Source organism: Neoarius graeffei, chromosome 8 (genome assembly GCF_027579695.1).
Source record: "Neoarius graeffei isolate fNeoGra1 chromosome 8, fNeoGra1.pri, whole genome shotgun sequence".
Lineage (NCBI taxonomy): Eukaryota > Metazoa > Chordata > Actinopteri > Siluriformes > Ariidae > Neoarius > Neoarius graeffei.
This window is the reverse complement of record NC_083576.1, coordinates 70,682,626-70,709,376: the sequence shown is the minus strand read 5'-3', so window position 1 is coordinate 70,709,376 and position 26,751 is coordinate 70,682,626. Positions and strand designations below refer to the sequence as shown.

The 26,751-nt window shown below is 42.4% G+C and overlaps 1 protein-coding gene across 3 annotated transcripts in view; it reads left to right on the top strand.

Moving 5' to 3' along the window:
- The window catches only part of dnm1l (dynamin 1-like), a 46,210-nt gene extending 20,678 nt beyond the window's left edge, over positions 1 to 25,532 (top strand). For 2 of the 3 annotated variants that reach the window (XM_060928165.1, XM_060928164.1), the window contains 11 exons: positions 903 to 1,109; positions 1,364 to 1,484; positions 3,220 to 3,375; positions 3,545 to 3,634; positions 3,720 to 3,812; positions 5,593 to 5,646; positions 5,827 to 5,898; positions 13,691 to 13,831; positions 14,098 to 14,207; positions 20,552 to 20,711; positions 25,060 to 25,532. In XM_060928165.1, coding sequence (XP_060784148.1) covers positions 903 to 1,109; positions 1,364 to 1,484; positions 3,220 to 3,375; positions 3,545 to 3,634; positions 3,720 to 3,812; positions 5,593 to 5,646; positions 5,827 to 5,898; positions 13,691 to 13,831; positions 14,098 to 14,207; positions 20,552 to 20,711; positions 25,060 to 25,116 — 1,261 coding nt within the window. In that variant the 3' untranslated portion in view covers positions 25,117 to 25,532. The remainder of the gene's footprint in view (positions 1 to 902; positions 1,110 to 1,363; positions 1,485 to 3,219; positions 3,376 to 3,544; positions 3,635 to 3,719; positions 3,813 to 5,592; positions 5,647 to 5,826; positions 5,899 to 13,690; positions 13,832 to 14,097; positions 14,208 to 20,551; positions 20,712 to 25,059) is intronic. The other variant, XM_060928166.1, reaches the window with a different exon arrangement.
- Positions 25,533 to 26,751: the final 1,219 nt, after the last annotated feature.

Below are 26,751 nucleotides of genomic sequence, written 5' to 3'. Positions count from 1 at the left end.
GCCGCTTTATCCTTCTACAGGGTCGCAGGCAAGCTGGAGCCTATCCCAGCTGACTACGGGCGAAAGGCGGGGTACACCCTGGACAAGTCGCCAGGTCATCACAGGGCTGACACATAGACACAGACAACCATTCACACTCACATTCACACCTACGGTTAATTTAGAGTCACCAGTTAACCTAACCTGCATGTCTTTGGACTGTGGGGGAAACCGGAGCACCCGGAGGAAACCCACGCGGACACGGGGAGAACATGCAAACTCCGCACAGAAAGGCCCTTGCCGGCCACGGGGCTCGAACCCAGGACCTTCTTGCTGTGAGGCGACAGCACTAACCACTACACCACCGTGCCGCTCCACTAAGAAATGTGAGAAATTTTAATTTTTAGCTCACCTGGACCAAAGGTCCGGTGGGTTTATGCCATGGGTTGCTGAGGTCAGTGTAAAGAGGAAGGGTTGGTTTTCTGCAGCAGAACTTGAAAAATGTGACAAATAATATCTTGAAGCTTGGTATATAGGGCGGGGGATATAGATGACTCCGTCGTCTTGTTTTTCTTTCAGCATGACCGCAGTGCATGATGGTATATATTGCTTGGTTAGTGACACTCGGTTGTACTGTACGCTGCTTTTCATGATGCATTGTGGGATACTTTGAGTGCACTATATAGGGTGTAGTAATTCTCACTATGCATTCATACAGCACTACAAAATGGCGAGCTTTCATGTTGACGTTTTGCCTCTCGGACAGCAGAGGGCTCTAAAATTACAAACTGCTCCTTAAATTTGTTTCCTTGTTTAAATTTCTAGCTCAGTACAACGGGCCAGCTTTCTCCATTTCACTTTTTTTTTTTTTTTTTAAATGTGTGTTTTCTCCTTCACTATGTTAAACATCATCTCTGTCTCAGGTTGTTGATGCACCACATTCGGGATTGTCTGCCAGAGCTGAAGACGCGCATCAACGTCCTTGCCGCTCAGTATCAGTCTCTGCTCAGCAGCTACGGCGAGCCTGTGGAGGACAAAAGCGCCACCTTGCTGCAGCTCATCACCAAGTTTGCCGCAGAGTACTGCAACACTATCGAGGGAACAGCCAAATACATCGAGACTGCTGAACTGTGTGTATTTTTTATTTTTTTAAACATACTGTAAGAGTGAACTTGATTCAGTGAAGAAATGAAATAGAATGAGCTCGGATTGTTGTTTATAATCTTAAGCTGTACTCTGCTGAGCTATTCCAATTATCTTTTTTTTTCCCCCCCACACAGTGACATTTTCTACACTGCTTCATTATTGCTGTTATGGTCTGTGTTACCAGGCAGTTAAGCAGTGCTGCCTGTAAGCATGTGTTTATCCTTTGCTTCTGTTTCAGGTGTGGTGGTGCCAGGATTTGCTATATTTTCCATGAAACGTTTGGTAGGACGCTGGAGTCAGTCGATCCTCTTGGTGGACTTACGACCATAGATGTGCTCACAGCTATCAGAAATGCCACGGTGATTTTCCAAGTCTCAATTAAAAACACATCGAACATTTTAAAGTGCATATCACGGGTAAATTCAGGAGCGAGGTCAATGTAATTCTCCTGTTTTTATATTAAACTTTGGTCAAATATCTGTCACACTTTGTGCAATTTTTTTTACCTTGCGCAATACCAGAAAAATTCAGTTGAAATCAAGCCATTTGAGGCGAATTGGTCCGCCTCTGAAAAAACCTGGCATTTGGATTTCCCGGCAAACATTGATTTTCATGACGTCGCGTGCGGGAAGCCTCCTTCTGAATCCTACATCAGCGCTGGTTTGTTTGAGAAAACGACCTGGTGGTTTTCTGCAAATTTCTTCAACGTTATCGCGTAATTATTAAAATGGTTAACAGATGTATCGTAGGAGGGTGTAGCAACACCAATCTTGATGGGATTAGTACTCATCGCTTCCCAAAAGACCGGACAATGAGAGAGAAATGGGAGCGCTTGGTCTACACAGGCTGTGCACTGAAACCGTGCAAAGCTCGCGCAGCCTGCTGGAGCTTCCGCAGGTGACGTCACGAATCTGGCTCCAGACTCCCTTGGGATTTTTCCAGACACGTTTTGTTATTTTATTTTTTTCTGCTGTAGACAGATGGCCTTGTGCAAAATTACCCTTCTGGATGAGTGTGTAAAGGGACATTCTTTCATATTAAAAAAAAAAAGAAAAAAGAAATTGGTCCAGAATATGCACTTTAAAGGAACAGTCCACCGTACTTCCATAATGAAATATGCTCTTATCTGAATTGAGACGAGCTGCTCCGTACCTCTCCGAGCTTTGCGCGACCTCCCAGTCAGTCAGACGCAGTCAGACGCGCTGTCACTCCTGTTAGCAATGTAGCTAGGCTCAGTGTGGCCAATGGTATTTTTTGGGGCTGTAGTTAGATGCGACCAAACTCTTCCGCGTTTTCCTGTTTACATAGGTTTATATGACCAGTGATATGAAACAAGTTCAGTTACACAAATTGAAACGTAGCGATTTTCTATGCTATGGAAAGTGCGCACTATAATGACAGGCGTACTAACACCTTTTGCGCGCTTCGGCAGTGCATTGATACGGAGCTCAGATATCAGTGCGCTGCCGAAGCGCGCAGAAGGTGTTAGTACGCCTGTCATTATAGTGAGGACTTTCCATAGCATAGAAAATCGCTACGTTTCAATTTGTGTAACTGAACTTGTTTCATATCACTGGTCATATAAACCTATGTAAACAGGAAAAACGCGCAAGAGTTTGGTCGCATCTAACTACAGTCCCAAAAAATACCATTGGCCATGCTGAGCCTAGCTACATTGCTAACAGGAGTGACAGCGCGTCTGACTGACTGGGAGGTCGCGCAAACCTCGGAGAGGTACGGAGCAGCTCGTCTCAATTCAGATAAGAGCATATTTCATTATGGAAGTACGGTGGACTGTTCCTTTAATGTGGAGTTTCTTTTATTTATTTATTTATTTATTTATTTATTTTTTAATGTGTTGTAGATGTACTAAGGATTCCTTTTTGAAAAACTCCTTTGCAATACTGCCATGAAATGAAGTCCCGACAAGGCAGTAATGCAGTTTCTTTTGTACTACACTAAAGTACAGAGCCTGTTTAGAACCTGGCCTACTGTTGGATCAGATATCTTTATGCAAAGGTTCCTGGGTATCGTAGTCAGCTTTGGAAGATCTTGTGAGGACAGCAGGGTGATGTAGCACTTGTTTGCCTGCAGGGTCCACGTCCTGCTCTGTTTGTGCCCGAGGTGTCGTTTGAGCTGCTGGTGAAGAGACAGGTGAAGCGTTTGGAGGAGCCCAGCCTGCGCTGTGTGGAGCTTGTACACGAAGAGATGCAGCGAATCATCCAGCACTGCAGTAACTACAGCACCCAGGTTTCTCTCTCTTTTTTTTTTTTTTTTTTTTTTTATCTGGAGCTTTTCTGCAATTCTCTCTCTCAAAAAAAAGCTAGTTGGAACAGAACACATCTGTCGTTTATCAGATGTCTGCTTGTCCTTCTCCATACTGCAGCATGGTACTTGAAAAAGGAACTTTTGTTTTCAGGAGTTGCTCCGCTTTCCGAAGCTCCATGATGCCATAGTAGAAGTAGTCACGTCTCTGCTGAGGAAAAGGCTTCCTGTCACCAATGAGATGGTGCGACTCACTATAGTTCATTCATTTACTGTACCTTCACTCTACACAGGCTGGCTGTGTCACTCAGGACGTAATTCTGTTGCAGGTTCACAACTTGGTAGCTATCGAGTTGGCGTACATCAACACCAAACATCCAGACTTTGCTGATGCCTGTGGACTCATGAACAACAACATAGAGGTCGGATCATTTTTCCGCTTCTCCAGTTTGCTAGTTTGACCATGTTGTACCACAATAAAAACAGACCATATCATTTTTGTGAAAATATTGTGACCATATCATTATGTAAATTTTTATTCAAGCTAGATTTGTGAAATTTAAGTGCTTAGAGATGAACTCCATGACTGTAATGAATTTGGTATGAATCAGTAATTTCTGTTGCTTTTACTCATCTGAAACCATAATTCTGGATGCGTGCGAGAATGTATTGTGCAATGAAAATCGCAATATGAATTCATGACTATCAAAAGATGAATCGTGAGTATTATCAGATTATGTAATCTTAGGGTTTTTTTTTGTAGCTGTAATTGTGTTGTTTAGACAGTAGAGGGTGCAATAATGTACAATAAAAGGAATGCACATGACTTCTGCATAAGCAGAAGTAACACAGGTCTAAAGTTTGAAAACATGCAAAAAAAAAAAAAATACAGATCTAAGATGGGAAAGAGATGTTGTGCAATTGACTACAAATAGATTTAGCAAGAAATCAGAGCTTTCTTTTTACAGACTGCTGAAAGATTAAAAAAAGAGAACTAGATTAGATTAGATTAGATAGAACTTTATTGATCCCTTTGGGAGGGTTCCCTCAGGGAAATTAAAATTCCAGTAGCATCATTACAGGATAAACAGAGAATAGAATAGAAAAAAAGAGAGAACTTCTAGATAAATTAAGTCTTTAGACAACTTCTGGATAAATAAATTATTTACATATACAAATATATTAGGCGGCACGGTGGTGTAGTGGTTAGCGCTGTTGCCTCACAGCAAGAAGGTCCGGGTTCGAGTCCCGTGGCCGGTGAGGGCCTTTCCGTGTGGAGTTTGCATGTTCTCCCCGTGTCCGCGTGGGTTTCCTCTGGGTGCTCCGGTTTCCCCCACAGTCCAAAGACATGCAGGTTAGGTTAACTGGTGACTCTAAATTGAGCGTAGGTGTGAATGTGAGTGTGAATGGTTGTCTGTGTCTATGTGTCAGCCCTGTGATGACCTGGCGACTTGTCCAGGGTGTACCCCGCCTTTCGCCCGTAGTCAGCTGGGATAGGCTCCAGCTTGCCTGCGACCCTGTAGAACAGGATAAAGCGGCTACAGATAATGAGATGAGATGAATATATTAAAAGCATATGAAAAAAAAAAAGTCCAGCAGCAGAGGCATTATGGAGGTAGTATAAATGTTTGAAAGTTTCTTAAAAGCCCTAATTGTTAACTTTTTTTTTTAAAGGAATGTTGTAGTTAATAGGTTATTTTATTCCGATCTTTACAAGCATGGGTAAATAATTATTGTTGGTTAATAAGAAAATTAGCCAAAAGTAGGGTGGGGTGTTTTTTTTTTTTTTTTAAATTGAACGAAAGGAATATTTAAGTTGACAAAAATAGGAAAATGTTGCTTTTTTTTTTGTAATAAAATTTTCTTGATTTAATTTTTTTTCTTCAAAAATATCAAATCATGAATTGAATTATGAATGAGGTGGATCACTACACGACTACAAAATATTGTCTGTGTTTCACTGAACACAGAGCCCTTTCATTAATAAGAGCTCTGTTTGACTCACATGTACAGAAATGTAAAAAGTAAACCTAATGATGACGGCTCTACACTGTGGTGGCGTTCTTCAGTGACCGTAAAACCACAACCCTGAGCTCAGACAGTACATGGCGTTTCCCATCTAAACCTGCCAGTCTAATCTCTTAGAGCAGAAATCTTACTCACCATGTTACCAAACACTTCGTTCTGCTGTAATCTGTGCAGGAACAGAGGCGTAATAGAATGAGAGACCTCCCCTCGGCTGTGCCACGAGACAAGGTAGGGGGTTGAAATCTGGCTCTTTTCTCCCATTCACGAACACATTTCTTTTCCTTATGCTCTTCTTTCATGCATACATACACTTTGTGCACTGAAAGAAACACGCAGCTTTTTCTCTTCTATAAAGGGCTGATTCTGATCAGCAAGCGGCTCGGTCCTCATCTTGCTTTCTTTCTGTAGACTCTGAAGGGTCCCGGTGGCCAGTCTCTGCCCCCCAGCGATCAGGCCTCAACTGAGGGTGATGTCGCTAAGGTGTGTGGCGCACGATGGTTGTGTGCGCATGGCATGGCTCTAATACCCCCAGTACTGCACTGTTTGTGAAACCTTCTGACTCCCATGACCTCAACTTCTGCTAAGCTTGTTTCTCGGAAAGAGATTCTAGTTATCAGAGTATCTTGTTGTTGTCCTGATAAAGGAATGCTCGTCTTTGAGTGTGTTCTCTTCAGGTATGATGTGCGTTTGCATGCTGATTGTTTCCGTTGGTGATTTCTCCGAGTGTACAACCCCTGGCAAAAAATATGGAATCACTACTCTTGGAGGATGTTCATTCAGCTGTTTTACTTTGTAGCAAAAAAACCAAATCAGAGACATGACACAAAATTGTTTTATTTAACAGCTGAACATTCTGGCTTTGTAAAATATACCTCAAAAAATTATATGAAATTGTTGTAATTAATGGCACATTTTTTTTAAAGATCAAGTAGAAGAAAAAATTATGGAATCAAGCTATAACTTGCATTTCTAAAACAAATATCCGCACAAGCCTAAGGTGGGGTTTACATTAGACCGTATCAGCGGATCATCAGATTAACGTTTTTGAAACGATTAGTGTGCACACAGCAACACCAATACACGATTTGCGTGCACACAGCAACGCCAATACACGGATACGCTTGGCTCCGCAGGCATCCTGCGCTCCAAATCACTCCGCCCTGAACAGCGAGTGCTAGGGATGTCCCGATCAGGTTTTTTTGCCCTCCGATCCGATACCGATCATTTGATTTTGAGTATCTGCCGATACCGAGTCCCGATCCGATACTTCTTATAATCCATAAAAAATAAAGACGAGGAAAGAAACGGATTCAGGATGTTCCTCATTTTTTTTATTTAACACCTTATTTTAACATCCAACAACTTCGTTAGCAAACAGAGCACTTACGTGAGGCAGTTTGAACAGTAAATAACAAATTTAAAAAAAAACCTTAAAATACCTGGCAGGAATGTAAACAAATAAAAAAAAAAAAGTGCCGCAGTGCCGGTAATTTGCTTTTCAGAACGCATCTCACAGTGGTGTACAGTAATTTCAATTAAGGAAATGAACGTTTTTCTTGATGAAAACAAGCATTTCTACCCTTTCAGGTTTGAGCCCGTTTCTTTTGTCATCCAACGAAAAAAAAAATGATCTCATGCTTTGCTTTCCGCTTCGAACTGCTTCCGTGTTCAACTTTGCCGGCAGCAGGCAGCCAATAACCAATAGCGTCTCCGCTACAAAGTGATGTCATGCCGCACGCGTTGATGTTGCTGTGTTGAGACGAGGTCTGGTCTCACTCTGTGCCAACGCATAGCTATTGATGTGTTAAAAATGAGAATATATTATATAGATATATATCCGATCCCTGATCGGGAGGCAATGCCCGATTCCGATCGAGTCTGAAACCATGTGATCGGGCCCGATTTCCGATCACGTGATCGGATCGGGACATCCCTAGCGAGTGCCCTCTGGAGGGTGCGCACTCCGGCCCTGCGCAGCTCACAGAGCGCGCAAGTGAAGCACACAAGCAGTGATTTGGGACTGAGCCGCTGTGTGTGTGATCTCAGTGCATGTCGGGCATGCGCGTCACTTACCACTTGCAAGTGGAAGGATGGCAAGCCTAAAGACAATCATAACTACACAATGGGCAGTATTTGCATCAGTATTTGCAGTATTTTCATACTTTTATACTCTTTAATGAAAGGTGATACAAGGCGGAAGTCCGCGCCGTTTTTCAGCAGTCGTGTCACATGACCAACGCCAGCGAATCAGGAAGGTGGATGTCACAGTGACGTTGTCCAATGACGACGCCAGCTAGAGCTCAGCACAGCGTATCCGCGTATTCTCAATGTTTACACAGCACCGGACCAGACACGATCTAGATTGAATACGTGGACCCTGGCGGATTCCCGTTTCCAGGCGTTTTAATGTAAACAGACAGTGCATCCACGAAGAAAACGAGACAGGTACGGTCTAATGTAAACTTGGCCTAAATGTGCAAATGAGTCTGCAGTTAAAAGAGACTGCTTGTAGACCTGAATGAGCTGTTGCACTTGGCTGATTGACAGAAAACATGGCCCCAACAAGAGAGCTGTCAGTTGAAACAATGGAAAGGATTATAAAACTCCTTTAAGAAGGTAATTCAACACGGAGTGCGGTAAAAGATGTTGGTTGTTTCCAGTCAGCTGTGTCTAAAATTTGGAGCAAGTACAAACAAAATGGGAAGGTTGTAAAAGGGAAACATACAGGTAGATCAAAGCGTCAGGACAGGAAACTCAAAGCAAGATGCCTTGAAAATAGACAATGCACAAGAAAAGAAATGAAAAACAAATGGGCAGAAACAGGAGTCAATGTTTGTGACCAAAATGTAAGAAATCGGCGGAAGGAAATGGGATTTACATACAGAAAAGCCGAACGTTAACCATCATTAACACCTAAACAGAAGAAAACAAGGTTACAGAGGGGTTAAAGAGAAGGAGTCGTGGACTGTGGGTGATTGGATGACAGTTATATTCAGTGATGAATGATGAATCTGCATTGGCCGAGGAGATGATGCTGGAACTTTTTGTTTGGTGCCGTTCCAGTGAAACATAAAGATGACTGCCTGAAGAAAACAAGCAAATTTCCACAGTCATTGATGATATGGGGTTGGATGTCAGGTAAAGGACCTGGGCAGATGGCAGTCATTACCTCTACAAATGCACAGGTGTGCATTGAAATTTTGGACACTTTTCTCATTCCATCAATCAAAAGTACTTTTGGTGGTGATGAAGTCATTTTTCAGGATGATAATGCATCTTGCTACAGAGCAAAGAGCCTTAAAACTTTTCTTCAGGAAAGGCAAATCAGCTCAATGGCATGGCCAGCAAACAGTCTGGATCTCAATCCAATTGAAAATATATGGTAGAAATTGGAAAAAAAAAGTCCACTTCATCCTGCAAAGCTGATCTGTCAACTCTTATACGAGAAAGTTGGAACCTGACTGATAAAGAATATTGTTTTTCATTAGTGAAGTACACGCCTCAAAGAATTCAAGCTGTCATAAAAGCCAGAGGAGGTACAGCAAAGTACTAATTGTGATTTTTTTTATTTTTTATTTATGATTCCATAATTTTTTCCTCATCATTGAGTGATTCCATAATTTTTTCTTCTTCTACTTGATCTTGAAAAAAATGTGCCATTAATTACAAAAAATTAATTGAATTTTTTGAGGTATATTTTACAAAGCCAGAATGTTCAGCTGTTAAATTAAATAATTTTGTGTCATATCTGTGATTTTGGCGGCACGGTGGTGTAGTGGTTAGCGCTGTTGCCTCACAGCAAGAAGGTTCTGGGTTCGAGCCCCGTGGCCGGCGAGGGCCTTTCTGTGCGGAGTTTGCATGTTCTCCCCGTGTCCGCGTGGGTTTCCTCCGGGTGCTCCGGTTTCCCCCCACAGTCCAAAGACATGCAGGTTAGGTTAACTGGTGACTCTAAATTGACCGTAGGTGTGAATGTGAGTGTGAATGGTTGTCTGTGTCTATGGTGGGGTTTACATTAGACCGTATCAGCGGATCATCAGATTAACGTTTTTAAAACGATTAGTGTGCACACAGCAACACCAATACACGATTCGCGTGCACACAGCAACACCAGTACACGGATACGCTCGGCTCCGCAGGCATCCTGCACTCCAAATCACTCCGCCCTGAACAGCGAGTGCCCTCTGGAGGGTGCGCACTCCGGCCCTGCGCAGCTCACAGAGCGCGCGAGTGAAGTGTGATTCGGGACTGAGTGATCCCAGCGCATATCACTTACCACTTGCAAGTGGAAGGACGGCAAGCCTAAAGACAATCATAACTACACAATGGGCAGTATTTGCATCAGTATTTGCAGTATTTTCATACTTTTATACTCTTTAATGAAAGGTGATACAAGGCGGAAGTCTGCGCCGTTTTTCAGCAGTCGCGTCACGTGACCAACGCCAGCGAATCAGGAAGGTGGATGTCACAGTGACGTTGTTCAATGACGACGCCAGCTAGAGCTCAGCACAGCGTATCCGCGTATTCTCAATGTTTACACAGCACCGGACCAGACACGATCTAGATTGAATACGTGGACGCTGGCGGATTCCCGTTTCCAGGCGTTTTAATGTAAACGGACAGTGCATCCGCGAAGAAAACGAGACAGATACGGTCTAATGTAAACTTGGCCTATGTGTCAGCCCTGTGATGACCTGGTGACTTGTCCAGGGTGTACCCCGCCTCTCGCCCGTAGTCAGCTGGGATAGGCTCCAGCTTGCCTGCGACCCTGTAGAACAGGATAAAGCAGCTACAGATAATGACATGAGATGAGATCTGTGATTTTTTTTTTTTTTTGTGCTATAAAGTAAAACAGCTGAATTAACATCCTCCAGGAGTAGTGATTCCATATTTTTTGCCAGGGGTTGTATGTGTTGCATACAGTGAGCAGCGAGCCACACTAAGATACAGAATTGTTTTATAAGCTTGTTGTTTTTAGTTTGTGTAGAGTTTTTATTTTTCTTTATGCAGGTATAAAACGTGAAGGGTCACATTATACACTGCTGTGCTTACAGGTCTGAATGTCTTTGAGACCACAGACTCCTGTGTCTGTAGTCAGTTTAGTTTAGTTTGCTTCCAAGAGCTGCTGTTGCCATGTAGGAGTGTTGGCATCTTCATGAATTTCTCTCTTGCTGTATGTCTTGGGTGTATGGACCTGTCTTTCTGACTGAAAGTCCACAGTGCTTGTCTAATGCTCAAGGGTTGTAGAATGTCTGCTTTGTTTACTTGTTGTAAAAGAAAATCGGTGCCAGAATGTTTTAGCTGATTTGCATCAATTTGTTTATCATATGACCCGTATGGACCCACGCATGCACTTTTAATAAAACCGTTGGGACAAGTCATGTGACCGGGCAGATATGGATTTTTAAATCTGGTCCGGAAAAAGCCGTATGCGGCTCTAGACCCGTTTCCCTCGCGTCCACCATTTTCATTTTTGCTCCAAATTGTTACTTTGAAAAATGAGCAACACAACTAAGCAAGGTGGAAGTGAATTTTATTATCCAGATGATTGACCAGAAACTGACCTAATTGAACAAGCTTGAAATTGTCAAAGAAAATGAAAAACGGGTGCTTTCGAGCGAAGAAATTCACTTGTTTATACAAGAACAGCAACAAGAGAACGCCGTTTTAAAAAATAAGTACGACATGGACGTTTTCAAAAGATTTCTTGCTGAAGTTAAGGAGGAAAGAGACGCAAGTCATCCGCTCTAAGGACTTAGACAGCTCGCTATGTAGTTTCTACATACAAGCGAAGAGCAAAGGAAATTTAGACTCCGAACCTGAGACGTTGTCTTCCTTTTCGTGAAATATTCAGCTGACCCAAGTTCTAACTGACTTTTACAAATTATCTTAAAATTTTTCTTCATTTTAAGAGAACAGTAAAGTCAGTTGTATTTTATAGAATTCAGACTTGTGCAAAGGTGATTTTAGCATACAAATGGTTGGCTGTCAGTCAAATAAAAATTGATTGGTTCGTTTTTCGCACACTGTTGTTCATCGTTTTCCATTGTGTATTTTAGTTTAAAAAGGTCATATGATAAAACGCTTATTGACCGAGTTAGGTCGGGCTGGATAAAGGTAATTTGGCATGACCTTGAGCCAAATATTTTCCTGTCCGACCCTCCCACTCAGTCAGTACATAAATACGACCTAAAACATCATCAGATTTTCACACAAGTCCTAAAAGTAGATAAAGAGAACCCAGTTAAACAAATGAGACAAAAATATTTTACTTGGTCATTTATTTATTGAGGAAAATGATCCATATCTGTGAGTGACAAAAGTATGTGAACCTTTGCTTTCAGTATCTGGTGTGACCCCCTTGTGCAGCAATAACTGCAACTAAACGTTTGCGGTAACTGTTGATCAGTCCTGCACACCGGCTTGGAGGAATTTTAGCCCATTCCTCCGTACAGAACAGCTTCAACTCTGGGATGTTGGTGGGTTTCCTCACATGAACTGCTGGCTTCAGGTCCTTCCACAACATTTTGACTGACTTGGCCATTCCAAAACATTAACTTTATTCTTCTTTAACCATTCTTTGGCAGAACGACTTGTGTGTTTAGGGTCGTTGTCTTGCTGCATGACCCACCTTCTCTTGAGATTCAGTTCATGGACAGATGTCCTGACATTTTCCTTTAGAATTTGCTGGTATAATTCAGAATTCATTGTTCCATCAATGATGGCAAGCCGTCCTGGCCCAGATGCAGCAAAACAGGCCCAAACCATGATACTACCACTACCATGTTTCACAGATGGGATAAGGTTCTTATGCTGGAATGCAGTGTTTTCCTTTCTCCAAACAGAATGCTTCTCATTTAAACCAAAAAATTCTATTTTGGTCTCATCCACCCACAAAACATTTTTCCAATAGCCTTCTGGCTTGTCCACATGATCTTTAGCAAACTGCAGACAAGCAGCAATGTTCTTTTTGGAGAGCAGTGGTTTTCTCCTTGCAACCCTGCCACGCACACCATTTGTTGTTCAGTGTTCTCCTGATGGTGGACTCATTAACATTAGCCAATGTGAGAGAGGCCTTCAGTTGCTTAGAAGTTACCCTGGGGTCCTTGTGACCTCGCTGACTATTACACGCCTTGCTCTTGGAGTGATCTTTGTTGGTCGACCACTCCTGGGGAGGGTAACAATGGTCTTGAATTTCCTCCATTTGTACACAATCTGTCTGACTGTGGATTGGTGGAGTCCAAACTCTTTCGAGATGGTTTTGTAACCTTTTCCAGCCTGATGAGCATCATCAACGCTTTTTCTGAGATGCTCAGAAATCTCCTTTGTTCGTGCCATGATACACTTCCACAAACGTGTTGTGAAGATCAGACTTTGATAGATCCCTGTTCTTTAAATAAAACAGGGTGCCCACTCACACCTGATTGTCATCCCATTGATTGAAAACACCTGACTCTAATTTCACCTTCAAATTAACTGCTCATCCTAGAGGTTCACTTACTTTTGCCACTCACAGATATGTAATATTGGATCATTTTCCTCAATAAATAAATGACCAGGTATAATATTTTTGTCTTGTTTGTTTAACTGGGTTCTCTTTATCTACTTTTAAGACTTGTGTGAAAATCTGATGAGGTTTTAGGTCATATTTATGCAGAAATATAGAAAATTCTAAAGGGTTCGCAAACTTTCAAGCACCACTGTAAGTACATATTATTTAACGTTCGAATGCATTTCAGTGAAACTCATCTGAAAGTGTACATGCCAGTATGGATGTTGTCATAGGCCATAAAATGTTTCTGCATGTGGGTTACAGATCACGTTGTGCTTGAAAATGTGAAAGTGTACCCATGCATGAACATAGCCACTCTGCAGCATATCCAGGGTTGCCAGATTGGACACATGGCCCAGTTCACTAAAGCAGCTCCAAAATGTAACATTACAATCAGTTTTTAGTCCAAGACTATTGAAGTTGATTAAAATGACCCAGTCATGATGGGAACTCTGCTGATCTGGCAACAGATGAATAAGCGTACAGTAGCTACAAATTTTTAAGCACTAAGACAGAAGTGTTCCTTTTAGACAAGTTGTATTTAATCTGAAGAACTGGAAACCTAATTAGTACAAATATTCAGCTTTTTTGTGTGTTTTGGCTGAAAATCCCAACCCATTTTTGGCTACTTTCAAGTCAGAAATATTCAGTGGCTGATATTTCAGCACATCTTCATTGCAGGTATTGCAATTAAATTCCTCGTGTGTGTGTGTGTTCACTCAGGGTGATCAGGAAACAGGCACAGGGACCTGGAGAGGCATGCTGAAAAAAGGCGAGGAGGGTCAACCAGACGATAAGTCGAAGCAGCAGGGTCCTCTGCCAGCCAGCCCTCAGAAAGGCCATGCAGTCAACCTCCTGGATGTGGTGCGTCCATACACACCATACACCACAGACCCCACTACTGCATTTAAACCATACACACACTGCATGTTCCTCTAAAGTAACACCAGTGTTCCAGCTTGAACAGCACCAGATTAACTACTGAGAAATTTAGTGTGTCCAAGATATTTGCTTAGTCCGAATCTAATTAGACAGGTATACAAATGTTTTTTTTAAAAAAATAATTTATTAAAATTACCTGCTTGTCAGAACTCATTTGTAATAATATGCTTTTGCTGTACCTTTATCAGCCTGTACCGGTTGCCAGGAAACTCTCAGCTCGTGAGCAGAGGGACTGTGAGGTCATCGAGAGGCTCATTAAATCCTACTTCCTCATCGTACGCAAGAACATACAGGACAGGTAGCAGATCTCTGGCTGTATTATCATCACTCGGAGCCTTAAATCTGTACTCACTGTTCAGTACAGATGGCCTGCAAGCTCACTACACAAGCACGGGTCCAAGACAAGCATGCTTCGTTTTCATACAAGTACAGTACAGTGCTGAGTCTCCTAAAAGCATCGTAGCACAAAGATCATCGTTAAATGGTAGAGCAAGCAGCACAATGAACACTCATTTTCCTAGTTAAGATGCTCTTAGGGCGTATTCACACCTACGTTGTTTGGTCCGGACCAAACGAACCAAATTTCCCTTGGTCCGGACCTTTTGGGTTGGTCTGAATACAAACCACCGAACTCTGGTCCGGACCAAACAAGCGGACCGAGACCGAGCTGCAAGGTCGGACTCGGTCCGGACCAAAGGAACCCTGGTGCGGATCTTTTGGAGGTGTGAAAGCAGACCGGACCTAATATGACAATTTTGCTTTTTTGTACCTCGGGAGCTTCCGTCGTTTGTCGAGCATTATGGGAAACAGAGTCTTGACACTCCACCGCAAAGCGCAAACACTGTTTCGGTTGTCAAGGGAACCTTACAACAGTCGTTCAGTCATTCAGACCAGTGGTAGGCTAGACTACAGAGTACAAAAAACGAGTCGGGGGCAAACGTGGGCCGAGGAAGAAATGCGTACCCTTGTGGATATATGGGCAGATGTCCACATATCTGAGCTTTTGGAGAGAACACACAAAAATGCCGACGTGTTTGCTGTATTCAGTGAGAAAATGAAGGAGAAGGGGTTCACGCGCTCCCCAGAACAATGTCGGCTAAAAGTGAAGAAACTCCGTCAGACCTACGTTAAAATCAGGGACATTCTTTCAAAAAGTGGCGGTACTAGCGACTTGCGTGAAGAGCCAGAACTGTCACAACATGATGTGCGCTCATCAGCGCATCCTCCGTGACTACTTTTGAACTTAACGCTTTGTGCGCGTGTCGTCTCTGACCAATAGCTGAACGACCTCAGGGCGCGTGGCTTTGCTGACAGATTTTGGTCTGCTTACTAAAATGTAGTGTGAAAGCGAACCGCACCAAAATGAAAAAAACATTTGGTTTGGACCAAAGCAAGTGAACTATAGAACTATCCTGGTCTGAATACACCCTAAGTGTTAAGAGGCTTTTGGGAAACTCACCACGGTCCAGTAGGTTGTTGCTATGTTCGCATTACAAGTCGTCTTGTTCAATTCCAATTGTTTGCTCAGATTGGATTTGCCTGTTTTGATGGATCACATTCATAATTACAAGTCACTTGTATCTAACTGTAATGTGAACACATCTGAAAATAATACGCAGCCGCTAGGGTTGCACAAGCCAGTACGAGGGATGGGTAGGAGTGGCGTCCCTCATCTGGCATGCCTGAGGGGACTCATCATCATGGATGCAAACGGCATGCCTTTTGGCGGATGCCGCCTTTTTCACGGCTGTCTGGGGGACTTGTGTGAATCGTGCAGATCCGATGAGGTTTTTTTTTTTTGGGAGGGGGGGGGGGGCGTTGGAGTGTCTGATTATAATTTCATCAAAGTAAATTCTGTATTAAAATTACTAAATAAGCAAATACCGTTACAGTCCATGAAACGTAGGAAGTATAAGTATGAGAAGAAAACAGTAAATCAGAAAGCTGTGCACGTAAAGCCAATTACGTAACTTGCGTAGGACTGATGGAAATCCTTGCGCGTGCAGCCAGCAGCAGATAATGGTGCGCAGCCAATTGGCTTTACGTGCGCAGCTTTCTGATTTACTGTTTTCTTCTCATACTTGTACTTCCTATGTTTCATGGACTGTAACGGCATTTGCTTATTTAGTAATTTTAATACAGAATTTACTTTGATGAAATTATAATCAGACACTCCAACCCCCCCCCCCCCCCCCCCCCCCAAAAAAAAAAAAAAAAAAAAAAACCTCATCGGATCTGCACGATTCACACAAGTCCCCCAGACAGCCTTGAAAAAGGCGGCATCCGCCAAAAGGCGTGCCGTTTGCATCCATGCATCATGATGATGAAGGCAAAAAAATCAGATGTGTGTCACTTCAGTCTGGTAATGTGAACGCAACATGTGTGCACTGGTTTCATATCATTTGTCTAAAATGAATAGAAAAAAAGTTTCCATCCATTATCCATAGCTGCTTATCCTGTGCAGGGTCGCGGGCAAGCTGGAGCCTATCCCAGCTGACTACGGGCGAAAGGCGGGGTACACCCTGGACAAGTCACCAGATCATTGCAGGGCTGACACATAGAGACAAACAACCATTCACACTCACATTCACACCTACGGTCAATTTAGAGTCACCAGTTAACCTAACCTGCATGTCTTTGGACTGTGGGGGAAACCGGAGCACCCGGAGGAAACCCACACGGACACGGGGAGAACATGCAAGCTCCGCACAGAAAGGCCCTCGCCGGCCACGGGGCTCGAACCCGGACCTTCTTGCTGTGAGGCGACAGCGCTAACCACTACACCAAAAGAAAAGTTTATTTATTTTTATTATTTAATCACCCAAAAGATGTGTGAACAATGTACATTTTTATTCGAAGAAAAAGAAACTTAAAAAAATCCTTATGCTGTAGACTTGCAAATACATTCCTATTATGAAAGCCAGATTCTATGAATATGCAAATTGAAAATGAACCCAACTCTACACATCCCAATTCCCTATTTAAATAGACTTAATTGGTCATAATTTGCATATTGGAACATGATTGGCTCGTGTTTTATGATGCAGGAACACCTGCTACATATTCAGTGCTCGCTGAGTGTGTCCCAGTTTCACGCTCAATTTAGTTTCCCTGTAATGAATTAAATATTTTTAAAAATCGTCATTTGAAATTTAGGGTAAATTTTAGTCATTTAATGGACCATTATTCATCCATTTGTAGGAGAGCTTGTTATTCTTCAGGCTTCAAGTTGAAGAAGAAACAAGTGTTGCCAGGCAAAACAAACCTCACCCGGGCCGGTAGTACTTATGATGACTGAGGAAGATACTGTATCATGAAAAACGATTTTGACCTTTTTGGTGACCTTGACCTTGAGTTTGACTCTGTGTGAGAGAGCATACTTGGCCAATAAACATGGTTCTGATTCTGTTCTGCTCTCAGCCAATCAGAACACACTGTACTGCTGTCAGCCAATCAGAACACACCATACTGCGCGATTGTTACGTTCTTACAGCATGATGACATAGTGGCTACTGCCTCTGTACAGGGTTTCCGCTATGTACAATTGGCTGCGGCGGGCCGCCGCACCTTGATTTTTGCCACCGCACCTTCAGGAATTCCGTAGCACCCCTCGGCAGTCCTATTTTAAAAAAATAGGCTAAACCAATATTTTTTGACGTTGAGCGGACTCGAGCCTGGCATGAACCGCTCCGACGCGCTATAATGACACCAATCTATCGCCAGCCAATCAGGAGACTTAATCAAATGCATCCCCTGCCCACCAATCTATCACCATCCAATCAGAAGACTTAATCAAACGCATCTCCCGCCCGCTTGTGTCCGCGTCTGAGACGTTGAATTTTCACAGAAGGAGGGAAGAAGTTGACTGAGGTAAGACTGTGTGATAAATTAACGAACGAATAAGAGAGGAATTTCAACATATAGGGCTTAAGTTTGTTTCCGTTAAATAAGCATTGCTTGGGGGGCGTCGTGGCTCAGGTGGATAAGGCGCCATACCATAAATCCGGGGACCCGGGTTCGATTCCGACCCGAGGTCATTTCCCGATCCCTCCCCGTCTCTCTCTCTCTCCCACTCATTTCCTGTCCTATCTCTACACTGTCCTATCCAATAAAGGTGAAAAAAGCCCAAAAAAAATCTTAAAAAAAAAAAAAAAAGCATTGCTTGTACAGTAGCGTTATGTCGTTACAACGCTGACCCACTTTTAACGTGCCGAGTACCGACTGTAGCCGCTAACATGCTAATTAGCTTGCTGATAAAAAAGTGCAAAGACCTTAAATTGCTCTGCGTAAATTAGAAAATGGCGCAACTTCCTCTGTAGCCGTCAACTCAACTTGTCTTGAGTTTTGAGCCGATCACAGCAGGGCAGCACTGTGGCCTGAGGTAAAACAGGATAGTTTTAGTTTGTTTAAATTACAAAAATGAGTAACCCAGTGACTGTCTCATATACTCTTCATATACTCATACTGTTTAAGTAATGCAATAAAACTCATCTTTAAAAGTGGAATTTACTCAAACTGTTTGCATAGAATGAACTTTGGGGTTAACAGTGTAATAGTGTTGCAGTGTTCTGCAACTTTGCAATTTAATATTTCAGATCTTGAGACATGAAAGTGCTATTTTAAAAAATAAAAGGTCAGAAATGTTTTCTTTGTCGTCTATTTAGTTAATTTTATTTCCTCAATAATTTTCCTTGATTGAGAAATCGGTCTGGGCTCTTATGGGTTAATCAGTAGCCTGCATGCTAGTATATGTTCCATTTACAGTCAAACATTTTGATGAACTTCAGGCTCAATTTTGATTAATCAAAAATCTGCATAGCAGTACAGTCTGAAGATGCTCTTGCACATTCGGTGTCAATTGAACAAAAATTATGGGAGGATATAGGTTTAATAAGTTTTACAATTTTTGAAGTGAGTGATGGATTGATAAGTTTAGATGTGTTCAATATTTTCTTATCTTCAGACATAGATGTTTCTCTACCTGCTTGATAGTTTTGACCGGGACTCCAATCTTCCTCAGAAGAGTCATTAGTCCTTAAATTAAATTCATTATAGACATGAACTTAAAATCATTGTTTTATTTTATGGCCTCGGTGCCCTGGCTTTTGGCCTTCGTGCCCTCGGCATCAGCAGAGCGTTCGTTTTCCACTGAAATCATACCTCCGATCCACAATGACACAAAAGAGACTGAATGACTTGATGAACTGCCATATTCACCATGACATTCTGGAACAAACTGACATGACAGCCGTCGCAAAGGAGTTCGTGCAGGCCAATGACAGACGCAGGCAGGCCTTTGGGAAGTTTTAAGGGTAAATCATTGGTTACTTCTATTAGCATCGCCGAGTGCACTGCTTCCTCTGTTTTCAGTGTTTCTATACTGCATTGGTACTGATACAAGCAAGTTGTTTAAGTTGAGTTAGCCTACTACCGAGGTGCTTTTGTTGTGTACTGTTGGCTGTTTTAGTATTTTATTCTGCACAGTTATGTGCTGGCATGTTGTGGGCTAAAGTCATGACCGATGGATTAATCTATGTATAGCCTTCTGTGTTGTTGGCTGTTTTTATCCTCGTACTGGGGTGGGACGTCTGAGCGCAGGTCTTGCCACCGCACCTTCAAACATTTTCTAGGGGAAACACTGTCTGTATGAAGCAGTAGCCACAAAAACCTTGACCGGATGACCCCCAAAATGTTGGAGGGTCTATTTGAGACCAATTCCCATCTATCCTGAAAGCTTCATGAAGATTGGTCAAGTCGTTTTTCCCATAATATCATTTACAAAAGAAACCTGACCGAAAACAATACCTCGCCCCCTGGTGGACTCTGTCCCGGGTGAGGTAAATATTATAAATTGGTGAATTAAAATTAAAAAAGGAGAGAATTCTACGGAAGCCACGAGAGGCCCTTCATATAATCTTTTTTTTTTTTTTTTAATTCACCTTGTTATCCCGAGATAACGATATAATTAATTCAGGATCTCGAGAAAACAACACAACTAATTCGAGATCTCGAGAAAACAAAACCGTTATTCCGAGATAACGACATAATTAATTCAGGATCTCGAGAAAACAAAATTATTTCGAGATCTCGAGAAAACAAAATTATTTCATGATCTCAGCTGGATCACTGTATCTCCGTCGGTAGAGACGAAGCCGGGCCAGTCTTCTGCGGAGGTGCCGCGGACCAATTTTGAAATTATCCCTTATTAAAAGACTTAATGCAATCTCTCCCTGTGTCAACCCCTGATCAAAATATTGCCTTATTAGGTGATCGATTATTCCAGACATTCTAATGACCAAAGTTGCGTCTATACAGAATGAGAAATAGCCCCAAAGTCAGCAGATCACAAGTCTCTTGGCGCACCTGAATGAACCATTTCTCAGCTGTTTACTCGAGATCTCGAAATAACGGTTTTGTTTTCTCGAGATCTCGAATTAGTTGTGTTGTTTTCTCGAGATCCTGAATTAATTATGTCGTTATCTCGGAATAACAAGGTGAATAAAAAAAAAAGGATTATATGAAGGGCCTCTCTCGGCTTCCGTAGAATACCAAATTCTGTCATGTTTTGTATTCCATCCATGTAGACCAAGTATGACCCACGAACAACATCACTAACACTCTCCCTCTCTGTGTGTTCTTCAGTGTGCCGAAGGCAGTGATGCACTTTCTGGTGAACCATGTGAAGGACAGTCTGCAGAGTGAGCTGGTGGGACAGCTGTATAAATCGGGCCTGCTGGATGATCTGCTCACTGAATCAGAGGACATGGCGCAGCGCCGCAAGGAGGCCGCAGATATGCTGCAGGCAAGCTCACAGCATCGCCACCACATCCTCTCACAAAGCATAGCATCAGACGGCTCTAACGGCTGAACGCAAGCATGTCAGACACGCAGAGAAGCCTTTAGCCACAGAAATCACTCTAACTTCACGAGCGGACAATTTATACATGTATGAGCGAGACCACCAAGCACGTAAAAACTCCAGTGTGCTTACACAGCCCTGTGTTTTAGTTGCCCAGAAACCTAATAGCCGAGATTAAAAGTGATTGTTCTCCACGTCAAATATCATGCTTGTGCTGCTTGTACTACATGTTTTTGCTATACTAGTGCATCTCAAAAAATTAGAATACCATGAAAAAGTTCCTTTTTTTCATAATTTAATTCAAAAAGTTAAACTTTAATATATTCTATATTCATTACATGTAAAGTGAAATATTTAAAGCCTTTTTTGTTTTAATTTTTATGATTATGGCTTATAGCTCATGAAAATCAGAAATCCAGTATCTCAAATTATTAGAATATTCCCTAAGATCAATCAAAAAAAGGATTTACAATACAGAAATGTCCAACTTCTGAAAAGTATATTCATTTATACACTCAATACTTGGTTGGGGCTCCTTTACCATGAATTACCGTATCAATGCGGTGTGGCATGGGGGTGATCAGTCTGTGGCACTGCTGAGGTGTTATTGAAGCCCAGGTTGCTTTGATAGTGGCCTTCAGCGTATCTGTATTTTTGGGTCGGGTGTTTCTCATCTTCCTCTTGACAATACCCCATAGATTCTCTATGGGGTTCAGGTCAGGCAAGTTGGCTGGCCAATCAAACACAGTAATATCATGGTCAGCAAACCATTTGGTAGTAGTTTTGGCACTGTGGGTAGGTGCGAAGTCCTGCTGGAAAAGGAAATCAGCATCTCCAAAAAGCTCGTCAGCAGATGGAAGCATGAAGTGCTCTAAAATCTCCTGGTAGATGGCTGTGTTGACTTTGGACTTGATAAAATACAGTGGACCAACACCAGCAGATGACATGGCACCCCAAATCATCACAGACTGTGGAAACTTCACACTGGGCTTCAAACACCTTGGATTCTGTGCCTCTCCACTCTTCCTCCAGACTCTAGAACTGTGATTTTCAAATTAAATGCAAAATGTACTTTCATCTGAAAAGAGGACTTTGGACCACTGAGCAACAGTCCATTTCTTTCTCTCCTTAGCCCAGATAAGACACTTCTGACATTGTCTCTGGCTCAGGAGTAGCTTGATATTAGGAATGCGAAAGTCGTATCCCCTTTCTTGAAGATGTCTGTTCGTGATGGGTCTTGATACACTGACACCAGCCTCAGTCCACTGCTTGTGAAGCTCTCCCAAGTTCTTGAATCAACTTTTCTTGACAATCCTCTCAAGACTGCGGCCATCCCTGTTGCTTGTGCACCTTTTCCAGCCACCCTTTTCAGCAATGACCTTTTGTGGCTTACCCTCCTTGTGGAGGGCATCAGTGATCATCTTCTGGACAACAGTCAAGTCAGCAGTCTTCCCCATGATTGTGGTTGTGTGTACTGAACTAGACCGAGAGATACACTGTGTTCATACTGTTTTATTCAAACTCGAAATGAAATATTCTAATATTTTGAGATGCACTAGTATAGTTCGATCTTCACGTCACATGTAAATGGGTTTGAGTCTGATTAGAATTTTTATTTTCTCCTGATCTGTTGAAAACCACCAGGTGGCTGTGTGTCATAAGCAGGAGAACTTCTGCAGTTTTTTTTTTTTTAAATCACTTACCTGTGTGGGGGTGGCGCGGTGGTGTAGTGGTTAGCGCTGTTGCCTCACAGCAAGCAGGTCTGGGTTCGAGCCCCGTGGCTGGCGAGGGCCTTTCTGTGTGGAGTTTGCATGTTCTCCCCGTGTCCGCGTGGGTTTCCTCCGGGTGCTCCGGTTTCCCCCACAGTCCAAAGACATGCAGGTTAGGTTAACTGGTGACTCTAAATTGACCGTAGGTGTGAATGTGAGTGTGAATGGTTGTCTGTGTCTATGTGTCAGCCCTGTGATGACCTGGCGACTTGTCCAGGCTGTACCCCGCCTTTCGCCCGTAGTCAGCTGGGATAGGCTCCAGCTTGCCTGTGACCCTGTAGAAGGATAAAGCGGCTAGAGATAATGAGATGAGACTTATCTGTGTGTTCCTAATTCCTGACAAGATTGTCTGCTATCTGTGCACGCTAATGTAATCCACCATTCCTCTGTCATGCCTTGGCTGATGTGCATGGTGCAGCAGGTGATGGGATTTAGAAAGAGGCGTATCAGTAATTACTTTATCTACATTTACTGGATATGAGCAGCCGCGCGCTTTGATTGGCTACTCTGCGACTAGGCTGTCAGCTCATAATACTGTCCCTGTGTCCAAAATCGCTCATTCGTTCACTGCTCCCTACTCCCTATATAGGGAATTACTATATAGTGAGCTCATTGGTAAAATGAAAAAACGCTTTCGGACACTAGTCCGTCGCGCCGGTATTTACGTCATTACTGTCGCACAATTAAAACGTGCCAGATCAGTCGGCTGGTGGGTTTTCAAAATAATAAATACATGCATGTATTTGTGTGAGAGATCCATATTATACTGAGCGCATTTCCCACATTAATCAATACAAAGTACCTGCATCTTTCAGGGGTTTTTAAAATCAAGGCTGAATACTTTCTTCTTTGCCGCTACCTTTTATTAAATCAAATTTGAAACTTTTAATTTGATTTCTTTCAGCGCGACCGTAATGCATGATGGGATTTATTGTTTGGTTAGTGACCATCAGTTGGACACTACTTTTCGTGATGCATTGTGGGATACTTTGAGTGCACTATATAGGGTGGAATAATCCTCACAAAGGTTTCAGACAGCACTACAAAATGGCGTCCTCATTATATTAAAGATTCAAAGATTCTTTATTGCCAATTCACTATATATCCAGGACATATAGGAGAATCGAAATGCCGTTTCTCTCTTACCTTACTTGTAAAAAAAAAAACAGATAAAGATTACACACACAAAATATATTTTTTTATATAAAATATAAATAAATATAATATAAGTGCCCTGTATAGTGAGTAGGGAGCAATTTCAGACACAGGGCATGAGTAGAGAAAAACAAAATGGTGGAGCGTGTTGCTGAACCAACTGAGGACGAAATAAAAACTTTACTTGAAAATAACACCCCCCCCCCCCCAAAAAAAAGCAACAAAATATGGAATAAAAGTATTTGATGGTAAGAACTCAACTTTATTTTTCAAGAATATTATTATTATTATAATAGCATTTTTCACAAATTGCTCCTGTCATTTTGCTGGTTGGGCGGCACGGTGGTGTAGCGCTTAGCGCTGTCGCCACACAGCAAGAAGGTCTGGGTTCGAGCCCCGGGGCCGGCGAGGGCCTTTCTGTGCGGAGTTTGCATGTTCTCCCCGTGTCCGCGTGGGTTTCCTCCAGGTGCTCCGGTTTCCCCCACAGTCCAAAGACATGCAGGTTAGGTTAACTGGTGACTCTAAATTGACCGTAGGTGTGAATGTGAGTGTGAATGGTTGTCTGTGTCTATGTGTCAGCCCTGTGATTTGCAAAAAATGCTCCATTTCTCAAAATCCAGTGAATGTGGATAGAATAAGAGTTATTCCACTCAATCTTATCGTACATGGCTTATAGTTTAAGGTATAAGCCATGGTATATGGCTATCAGCTCATGTACAACTCAATTTCATGGAATAACTGTTACACTTTTTTTTTATATAATATCTCATTATCTCTAGCCGCTTTATCCTGTTCTACAGGGTCGCAGGCAAGCTGGAGCCTATCCCAGCTGACTACGGGCGAAAGGCGGGGTACACCCTGGACAAGTCACCAGGTCATCACAGGGCTGACACATAGACACAGACAACCATTCACACTCACATTCACACCTACGGTCAATTTAGAGTCACCAGTTAACCTAACCTGCATGTCTTTGGACTGTGGGGGAAACCGGAGCACCCGGAGGAAACCCACGCAGACACGGGGAGAACATGCAAACTCCGCACAGAAAGGCCCTCGCCGGCCACGGGGCTCGAACCCAGACCTTCTTGCTGTGAGGCGACATATAAGTGAAACCTATTTATCCACTGGTCAACAGTGACTAATAATAATTCCTCTTATCTGGCCTACTGATTTGTCCTGTGCTAAACGCTTGTTCTTACATTTTGACAAATTTGGCTGGTATTAAATCTGTGAAAATAAGATATTGCAGATTGAGCCTTGGATCCCAAAGTGATGTCCACGTTCCTTATTCTTAGGTTCTAGAAATTCTTGATAAAGATATTCAGACCCATACTAAGTCCTCCCCTCGCACTGTGTCCCCACAGGCCTTACAGAAAGCCAGTCAGGTCATTGCTGAGATCCGGGAGACGCATCTGTGGTGAGGATTCATACCTGCTCCATAGCTTCGTCTCACTCTGCCAGCTGTCTGCATCCATCCTCTGGACGTTTCAGACAGGACAACTTGAAAATGCACTGATGTTAGCTTGTGTGTGTGTGTGCATAGTGTCAAGTTTCATAATGTCACACACACACGTGTCAATGGACTCTCATTGAACTGCACTGAGGGCAGCACATGCCATATTGTGTCTCTCACACACACACACACACACACACACACACACTGGTGTCTGTCATAATCTTACCTTATATATATACATATACACACACACACACATATATGAGAGAGAGAGAGAGAGAGAGATATAAACAACCATGCACGCCTCATTTTCACGTGTGGCTTACCAAGCGCCGTGTGTCCCAGATGTAGCTTCAATTAAAGCTAGTAATGTTAAAAGAGCAGCTGAGTGCTGTGTTCTCTGTTTGTGTCAAAGTGACTGGTTTGATTAAAGAAAAATAAGTTAAACATCTTAGAAATCTGGTAAAGTATTACATTTAAGTGCTTTCATCCAGTATCAGTACCAGTATAAAGTCTGGACACCTGCTAATTCACAGGGTTTTCTGTATTTTGACTATTTTCTACACTGTCGAACAATACTGAAGACATCAAAATTATGAAATAATACATGGAACATAGATGGACTTGTGTGGTAAACAAAGTGTTTCGTATTTTAGATTCTTCAAAGTATCCAGCGTTTACCTTGATGATGTATTGCACGCCATTGGAATTCTCTTAACCAGCTTCATGAGGTAGTCACCTGGAATGCTTTTCAATCAACAGGTGCCTCGTCAAAAGTTAATTAGTGCAATTTCTTGCTTTCTTAATGCGTTTGAGATGAAACGGTAAATAATAAAAATACTAAATAAATAAATAAATAGCCCTATTCAACAACTGTAGTAATCCATATTATTTCAAGAACCGCTTGACTAAGTAAAGACAAACGACATCCATCATTACTTGAAGTGACTTTTAATTAATAAAAATAAAGAAAAGCCACTGAATTAGAAGGCATGTCCGGACTGTTGACTGGTACTGGATGTTTTCATGAGCTAAAATTTGTTAAAGTCTGGAGGAACCTCTGTTTAAGATACCACACACTGTTTATTTATACATACAGATGGGGGAGAAATTAAGGCCATGTACACACGTACCCGGGTATTTTTAAAACCGAACATTTCCCCCCCCTCCGTTTATAAAAATGTTTTATCCACACCACCTCGTCTTCGAAAAAAATCCCTTCCACACATAACCGAACATCTGCGTTTTCAATCACATTCATAAGCATTCCAAACCTGTAGATGGCATTATTTCCCCAAATCCTACCCCCTAATCACATCAGAATAGCCCTCTGTTGGCGTCACTTCCGCCTAAACATAAAGCATAGCGCCAAGCTCGTTCGTCTGGACAGACTCAGAGACAGAATTGCTTCTAAACACAATTTGAGTATAAACTTCAAAAGACGCAAGAAAACGTTGATTGGGAATCTTGTCAAAGTAAATATGTGGACATATTGACCCTGTTTTTGGAGCAGTAGTTGGGCTTCTAAAATTAAACATGTAAATAGCACCTGCACAATAATTAACGCTTTCAAGGCACTACTGCGATCCATTACTCTTTG